This window comes from Nyctereutes procyonoides, unplaced genomic scaffold (assembly GCF_905146905.1).
Source record: "Nyctereutes procyonoides isolate TBG_1078 unplaced genomic scaffold, NYPRO_anot_genome, whole genome shotgun sequence".
In the NCBI taxonomy this organism is placed as follows: Eukaryota; Metazoa; Chordata; class Mammalia; order Carnivora; family Canidae; genus Nyctereutes; species Nyctereutes procyonoides.
In genome coordinates, this window is record NW_026575155.1 from 15,671,970 (window position 1) to 15,680,844 (window position 8,875).

General features: G+C 53.8%; 1 protein-coding gene across 6 annotated transcripts in view; it reads left to right on the plus strand.

Moving 5' to 3' along the window:
- Positions 1-8,875, plus strand: part of PKNOX1 (PBX/knotted 1 homeobox 1) — a 59,073-nt gene extending 50,198 nt beyond the window's left edge. For all 6 annotated transcript variants that reach the window (XM_055313600.1, XM_055313605.1, XM_055313603.1 and 3 more), the window contains 3 exons: positions 2,279-2,355; positions 5,121-5,293; positions 7,194-8,875. In XM_055313600.1, the coding sequence (XP_055169575.1) occupies positions 2,279-2,355; positions 5,121-5,293; positions 7,194-7,405 (462 nt within the window). In that variant the 3' untranslated portion in view covers positions 7,406-8,875. The remainder of the gene's footprint in view (positions 1-2,278; positions 2,356-5,120; positions 5,294-7,193) is intronic.

The following is an 8,875-nucleotide window of genomic DNA, read 5'->3' on the forward strand; positions in this document are numbered from 1 at the left end:
AGGGCCCTGCGGCTGTCAGCGAGGTATCCCTTGGGCCCTTTCTGCGCATCCTCCCTCTGGGGCACCCGCTGCCTGGGCCTGAGGCCCACATTTGTTCCTGGCGTCGGTCTCCATCCTTGCCCTGACCGTGGGCCCCCAGGCCAGCGCCAGTCTCCGTCATCTCCTGTCTTCCGGGGTTCAGCCCTTGTCACTGCCAGCCAGCACCCCCTTTTCTCTAACTGGCGCCAGGCTCTTTCCCTGGGAGACAGTGGTGCAGGGTGGCAGCCGACCCCGGGCTTGGAACCGGGCCGTGAGGTCGCCAAGCAGTTCTGGGGAGGGGACAGGACCCCTCTCCCTTTCCTGGCCCCCAGCTTCTCTCCTGTCCTGCTCTGTGGCTCCTTTCTCTGCTGAGCCACCCCGCCTGCAGGCCACGCCGCCCGTTCGGGGAGCAGTGCTGTCTCTGAGCAGCGGGGCCACATCCGGATAGTCGTCCTGGAAGTGAGGGCTTGTGCGGACACAGTGGTTCGGCGATGTTCAGCATAGCGGTGGGAAGGCTCGGGATGTGATTCGGGCACATCCGTGGCTGGGCTGTCTCACAGCTAGTTCCCGTGGTAGACGAGGGCCCGAGCCCCCGGCAGGCCCAAGGGTGGAGTGAGAGGGCGGGCCCTCCCCGCCGCTGGGCACCGAGGTGGTGCCGCCCGTGCGCGTCTGCGCCGCAGGATCGCAGATGAGTGCTGGCCTGGGCGGCTTCCTCGGAGGTGCCCTTTAAGGTCGTAATAATTTCTAAAACAATAAATCCTGTTTGTTCCTTTTATTTTCTCCTTTCCTACGAAGCATTTTCTGTCCCCTCTTGCCCACGATTTTTGAGACCCAGTCCTCTTCGCTGGAGGCCAGCGGTTTACTGCACGGGGGGTTTGCTTTCTGTCTAGTGCACTCGGGCTTCCTGCCCCCTTTTATTTTATGAGCTTTTAAACGGTATTTGCATTTCTGTAACCTCTACCCTGGGGCCATATGTGGTGGCATCACACCGAACCACTGTCCATCTGAGGGGACAGCCAGCACGGGGGGACTGTGGCACCATGCCGCGGTGACTGTCCCTCTTGCCGCGTGCTCTCTGGGGTCCTGGACAGTCCAGAATAAGGGACTTTGGTGCCGGTAGGTTTTCCAGTAAATGTCTCAGGGTTTCTTTTTTTTTTTTTAATTTATTTATTTATGATACTCACAGAGAGAGAGAGAGAGGCAGAGACACAGGCAGAGGGAGAAGCAGGCTCCATGCACCGGGAGCCCGATGTGGGATTCGATCCCGGGTCTCCAGGATCGCGCTCCTGGGTCAAAGGCAGGCGCCAAACCGCTGCGCCACCCATGGATCCCTGTCTTAGGGTTTCTACACGCGGGCGGTGATTGGGCCTTGGAGAAACCGCTGATTACTGTAGGTAGGGCTCATTTTCCTTTGGTACATCTGACAGTTTTGACAGGTACTTCTGGTTTAATTCTGTTCTTTAAAGTGAACTGTTTTCATCCTAAAAGAAAGACGACTGTAACAGGCACGCCCCCCCCCTTCCCCCGCCAAGCCTTGGGCCCAGCCCTTCCCCGGGCGGCACACACGGACCCAGCACGGGGTGGTGAGCAGCCCTCCGTGAGTGCTTGTGTCAGCTTGCTCTCATGTGCCCGTGATCCAAGTGTGTCGCCCTGTGTCCGGCTGCCCTGCCCCTCTCCCGCGTCCTCCCTTTTAGCCAGCTGAAGGATGGGGAGCGTGTGGACTCTCCGGCCTCAGCTTCCTCGTCCGCAGGACGAAGAGGACGGCCGACCATCTCAGAAGTGACCGTGAGGCTCAGTGATTCACTCACTGTAGGGTGTGCAGCATGACCGCTGTGCTGTGTCTGGCTGGGTCAGAACTTGACCACATGTCCCCAGCATATGGCTCATAGCTGGGGCCTCAGTGAAGGTGTCCCTAAATGACAGATTGAATCCCAGGCTCCGGGGAGCGAGGCCCCATGGCCACAGCAGCTGGGGGCAGGGGTGGCACCGCTGGCCGCATCTCTGAGCCTTCTCACCCTGTGCCCGACCGCGCCTCAGCCTGCGCTTTAACTGCTCCCGGTGCGGGTAAACGCATCCTTCTGTTTGGGACGCTTGTTTAAAAAAAAGAAATGATAAGACTAAAGAGGTTGGGGCAGAAAGCACTATCGCTGCTTAGCAGCTTTTGACTAAAAATTATTCGTATGCTTCTGTTCTACCTAGATAAGCTGGAGTTCCTTTTTAAAAACTGAAGTTCACATTAACGCTTCTTTTTATTTTTTAGCATCCCTACCCGACAGAAGATGAGAAAAAACAGATTGCTGCTCAGACAAATTTGACACTGCTCCAAGTTAACAACTGGTAAGCGGCGCCCATCAGCATGACCGAGCCTCGAAAATGCACTAATAAGTAGTGGAATTTGGTTGAAAATATCTTGAGTTCTTTTAACTAGCAACACTCTGCTACCACAGGGGTGGAACTGGTGGCAGGATATTTGAGAATAAATCAGCGCACACTTTGAACCTTAACCTTTGATGATCGATAATACTTCACTGTGGACTTTATCCTACATCCTGCGTGTCCGGTTAGAAGTGTGTTTCTCCAGGGGCGCCTGGGGGCTCAATCGCTTCGATGCCCGACTCTTGATCTTGGCTGAGGTCATGATCTCAGGGTTGTGGGACCGAGCCCTGCGTCAGGCTCCACACTGAGCATGGAGTCTGCTTAAGATTCTCTCCCTCTCCCCACCCGCCCCCGCTCACTTGCATGTGCGCGCTCTCTCTCTCTCTCTCTCTCTCTCTCAAAAAAAAAAAAAATGTGTTTCTCTTTTGTGTTACTCCTACCCCTAAGCCCCCACATTCATTCAGAAATGTGATGTTTTTATCAATGAGCTTCTTTAGGCAATGGATGGTGGCGATGAGGCATCCTGAGTCCCCCTGTGGCTCTACCACCTTTGGAAACCCTGTGTCACTTTGTCCCACTCTGAGTGGGGGAGGCAGCCCCTCTGCTGTCCATGTGGTGGTCCTGCCCCACGGCAGGACTCGTCCTAAGAGGGGAATGCCTAGGGCAGTGCTGACTTTATTAATGAAGTATCTTGTTCTAGTTTCAGTGTCACAAACCGCTGTGAACACTTGGTCCCACATTTCTAAGTGTGTTCATGTCTCACTTGTACTCACAGAGGTGGGAAATGGTTTCCTCTCATAAAATGGGCATCGATTAAAGAGAAGAAAGCACTAATTTTACCACTTGTAAACACTTATCTTTTTAACTGTTAAAATTTAAACTTGAGGTTCGGGTAAATTCTGATATAAACGACAATCTCCAACATATGCAGTCGTATATGCGGGAGCATATGTGCATATAGTGCTTTGGGCTGCACTAAATATTTGTTATCGTGCTTTTGGGTCATTGTTTTAGCTTTGGGTACCAATAATACAGGCCATGCTCTTATTTCCTATTGAATCTCACAAACAGCATCAGAAAAACAAAGGTTTCACGTGTGTTGTTGCTGTGACATTCATGATAGCCTAGTATGCTCCGTTTTCTCGCGCGTCTCATGTGACACTTCCTGTCTGGGTTCAGTCCACATGATGGTCAATTGATTGATCGGGGGTGGACCTTAGAGTCACTTCTTTGGACATTCTGATACTTCTGAGGCTGAGCAGCAACAAAAGCATCAGAATGTTACTTTTCATCTGTTGACATCCCCCAGCTTGTTCGCTTGCTGCTCTATTATGTTAACACTCGTCTTATCTGGAAGGTTTGACATCAATTTTTAATTTTTAAATTAATAGTTTACCAGCATGACTAGCATAAAATTTCTAAAATCTCTTCATATTTGTAGCTACTTTTACTTTGTGAGTTTCTTTCCTTTTACATTTACGAAAGTTACATGTTGGCCTGAGCTCGAATGCCCTGTTAGCTCGTGCCCGTGCCTGGCAGCCTTGGATGGGAAGGCTGAAGAGGCAGATGCTGCAAGCTTCCCTCCCCAGGCGGCGGTGGGGTCAGGGCCCAGCTGGGGGCTCCGCGACTTCCAGGGCCCACCTTGCTTGTGTTCCAGGGGCCAGGTCACTGCCTGAAGCTCTGCGGCCTCAGTCCCCTCATTTTCATTGTAGAATGTATCGTCCAGTGATTGTAGATGCTTCTGAATGCTAGGATTTTAATTTTTAGACTCTGTGTAATCTCTGCAACCAACGTAGGCCTGGAGCTCTGGGCTGCAGATGATGAGTGGCAAGCTCTGAGCTGGCCAGGTGCCCCTGAGGGTCAGTCAGGATGTTAAGTGTGTTCCGGCTCTGCTGTGCATCTGGGGACCTGGAGAGCGGGGCTTGGTGGCACAGGGCCAGGACCAGCCTAGAGCCCAAGTTTCCAGGGGAGCTTGTGTTTCTCTTACACTGGGAACACAGCTCCTCACCCTCAGAGGCCTCTGCTGGGGTCCGGGGTCAGGGGAGGTGAGGTGACCCCCCTCCTCACTGGTACTCCTGGAGGTGGCGGCGGGACGGCCCCAAGCCTGGCAGGTGCAGCTGTGTCTGCAGCAGAGTGTGTGGTCCGGAGTGCCGCAGGCTTCCGCGGGGGGCGGGAGTGGGGGCCCGGAGCTCCCCAGCCCCCCACCCCCCCGCCCTCCCAGGTCCTCTGGGGGCACCGCTTGGGTGCTGCGAGGGAACGGGCTGAGGAAGGCAGTCTTCCCTGCACATATTTACAGTCAGTGCCGCGTGTTCCCACGTGCGACAGTGTGCTCCCGCCGCTCCACCTGGGTGGGGTTGGTCCCTGCGGCTGACAGTCCCTGGGGGGGCGGCCCCAGGGTGCCGGCAGGGCGCCCGCACAGCTGAGTGACTTAGGGCAGGGGCCCCTCCACACCCTGTCACCTGTTGAGGGCCGAAGCTCCGGCCGAGGCCGCGTGGAGGTGAGCACGAGTGGTGTCGGGCGCTGTTTGTACCGTGAGGTCCGGGCCAGAGGGGACCGCGGGGGATGCAGGGTCACTGCTCGCAGGGCGACGGGACGGGGGATCGGTGGGCAGGGCCGCCAGGTCCAGTCTGGTCCCCCGAGCTCAGACGTCTCCCCTCCCCCACCCCCCAAGCTGGGGGCTGGACATAGCGTCCTGGTGACCGCGCCGTGTCGCCCTCCATCCCCAGGTTCATCAACGCCAGGAGACGGATTCTTCAGCCTATGTTGGATTCTAGCTGTTCCGAGACTCCGAAGACGAAGAAGAAAACTGCTCAGAACAGACCAGTCCAGAGGTTTTGGCCTGACTCCATCGCCTCGGGAGCCGCGCAGCCACCGCCCAGCGAGCTGGCCATGTCGGAAGGTGGGCGCCGCTGGGGGGGTGCGGGGGGGCAGGGGCGGGGGCGGGGCAGCCTTGACCTCCCGGCCTGGCCGCTGTGAGCCGAGGGGCGTGGCTGCAGTGTCCCCGTGTCCCGTGGGGAAGGCGCCGTGTGCAGGGCACCCTGCCGGACAGTCGTACGCAGCACGCCTGCGTCTCGGGGGCCCCACGCCCCGTGTGCTCTGTCCACCGTCACGGCCCCGGCCGCCCTGGTTCATCCTCTCGGACCCCGTCCCCTCTCCCCGCACCACGTTCTTACGTGTGTAGACACGGTGTTGTTAGCTCCTGTTCCCATTTCCCTTGTTCCTATTTCTGCCCAGCACCGAGGACACTCTGGGGCCCTATTTCTCAAATTCATGTCCTGCAAGCCCCCCGCCCCCGGGACCCCGGGTGCCCATCTGTCCTTACCACTGTGCTTTCCCTGGCTTTGGATGCTGCTGCTTATTTCCATTTTGACGGTTTCTGTGTATGTCTTGGGGCTTCACTAACCCCTCTTCTGTGGCTAGGCTGCCCCCGGTCCCCCCTGAGAGTCTTTTCCTCCATTCATGGCTCCACTTCAGAGATTACGGTCACCGTCACTGTTCTCAGGGTCCTGACATCTGTGGGTCCCACGCTGGTTCCCTCCCCAGCGTCCCTCGTTTCCCTGCCTACGGGCCTGCCTGGCCATTTCTAAGTGGACGGGAGGCACTGGGACCGCCCCCTGGCCAGGGCTGGGGCTTCTGCCTTGTGGCCCGTCTTCTAAGGTCTGTTCCAGCACTGAAGTCACTGGGACCCCCTGACCCTCTGGTGCTTTGCTTTGTGTGATCGGTCCCTGTCGGTGACCCAGTGGTGCTCAGTCCTGGGCCCCCCCACAGCCAGGGCAAGACTTTGGATTGTCTCCCTCCCGCAGCCCCCATGCAGTCAGCGCTCAGAGGCCTGGCCACTGTCCTCTGATCTCCGGTGGTTCTCCGCCGGGGCCTGATTGTTTGCTGCGTGCGTGTGCAGACCCGTCTTCCTCTGAGTGTACAAGAGGGCTTTGCACAGCTGTGCTGCCGGAGGGCTGGGTCGGGCCCCTCACAGTGGACTGTAAACCATGCTTTATCTTGTTTCTTGAGTTGCACTTGTGTGCATTTAGAGCTGCGGCTTCATCATTTGGGTCTTGATATGCGGTGGTCTTATAGTTAAATAATTTATGGTTTCAGTTTTTGTTTTCTTTTTTAATTCAAGAATTAGTTTCAAAGATAATAGTTCTCTCTCCCCCTTCCCCTCTTTCTGTCCTTGGAAAAGACAATACCTATATACTGGGAAGAAGTTCCAACAAAACTATCCAGTGAAAAGTGACTTTTCCCTCCATCCTGGCTTCACATCTTCTCCAGAAACCATCCTTATTACCCATTTGTGTTCCCAGTTCATAGATGACACGATATACTGTGCACAGACAAAAGTGAACAAACAGGTCTCTCTAGAAATGTTTCCCAGACTCTGATACATGACACTATCTTCTCCTGCCACTGTCACCTATGACTCCTTCTGCAGACCTTCACGGATGGGCATGCGAGACCCCTGCGTGTGTGCAGTAGCAACAGAGCACCTCACTGTCCCTCGGCTGTTAGGCTGGGAGGCACAGGGCGACCAGCATGTTATAAGGTCCCTGGTCTCTTTTGTGTTCCTCGTGGCACCTGCTTTCTGCCCTGCATGTCTGTGTTCTTACAGTCCTGACCACTGTGGCCTTCGGTGGACCAAGAGCTTTTAGAGCATATTAGCTGAGGGTGGAGGCTGGTTCTAGAGACATTTCCTAATCCCCGTTGAACATCCCAGAAGCCTATACAGGGTCCTAGCAGACAATGCCCAGCTGAGTAACGGGGTGTCTTCCTGTGTGGCTGCTAATTTTAACGTTCTGCTGTAGGAGCCGTCGTGACGATCACCACGCCCGTGAGCATGAACGTGGACAGCCTCCAGTCTCTGTCCTCGGATGGTGCCACCCTGGCAGTGCAGCAGGTCATGATGGCGGAACAGAGCGAGGACGAGTCCGTGGACAGCACGGGGGACAGTGCGGCCACGCTCGCCCCCACCCACCTCAGCAGGCTGGTCCTGGAGAACAGCGACTCCCTGCAGTAGGGGGCCGGCGCGGCCCAGAACCACGGGTGGGCTGGCCTGACTTTTTATAGTTTGCACAGCAAACATTTTACACAGTTTTATTTCTAATATGTTTTATATGTAGATAGAGAAGAGTGCACTTTTGTATTTCATAGTAAGCTTTGAGAGCATCTTTGCTGGTGCAGCGACTTCTTTCAAGTGTGTGTGTGCGTGTGTGTGCGCGCGTGCGTGCGTGTGTGGGTTTTTAAGGAAATTCTTTAAAGGTTTAACGCTAAAAACGTGATGAATGACAAACACCCCCATGAGCCCCTACTTAGACTAAGGAATAGTGCTGCCATTTTCTGAAAAATTATGCAGTTTTAATTTAGTTCTGTGGTTGAAGCAGGTCTCGGTGGGCTGATTTATTTGTGTGGCCCATGGATTTGAAAGAAGCTTCTGCATCTTAAAGCTGCCAGTGCGAGGCGGACACCGCACAACAACAAAAGTGGGCGTGACTCCATGGTGGTCGCGCGGCGGTCTGAATACGCTTAGGTTCTCGCACATTCGGTGAGCCTGTTTCATTTGCTATAGATAAAAAGAAATTCCTATTTTTACCTTGCTGGAATTATTGGATAAAAAGCTATTTTTATAAATTCGTTATGAATTGGATTATGACTATATTGAGGATAAAATTTCTAGAGAAGAAACAATACGTGGTTACTCTTTCAATTTGGAATGTTCTGAACTGACCAAATTTCATGAACCTCCCCAAAGTTAGCTAGCATTCCATGGTTCTCTGTCATCCCAGGGTAGTGGTTTATATTTACTACTATGAAAGACACACCTGTTGAATGAAATTTTGATACCTGCAAATTTTAGTTTATATGTAAATGCTTACACTTGATCTGAACATAGATCTAAAGGTATTGCTAAATAGGACTAGGTGAGTCAGGTGAAGTGGTGGCCAGTAATCGATTAACAGCTCTTACCACCCGTATTTCTGATTTAAATCTGACTACAGTTAAATGGTTACCCTGCCACTTAGCTGTGTGTTGTTTTAGGATGTTTTAGTCGCCATATGTTATGCATAGAATGTTTATTATAAACTAATATAAAATGTCCTCTACCCCACTGGCTCAGAGTGAGGGCCAATAACCCACGCTCAGCTCCGTTCAGCCCTGTTACGTAATTGACATCTCCCCAGAGTGACACGGTGCCCCAGACAGGGGTGACGGCACGACGGCAGACTCGCCTGCCTTTGGTCCTGGTGTCTGTATTTTCTCCTTGTCCGTTGTTGCTTTGGAATTTTGGAATTTCCAGAGCTCCCCCCCCCCCCCGACTTGATCACAGGAGATTTGGAATGATTTTAGGACTTCCATTTCCTGGCCACAAGACGAACCGAAAGAGTAGACTGGGTTTTATTGACTTCGTTTTCATGTATTTGCAAGGGGGGCTCTTTCTCAGAGCGAAACAAGCCACCTTGTCTCATAGTAAAGTCTTTATATGGTCTTA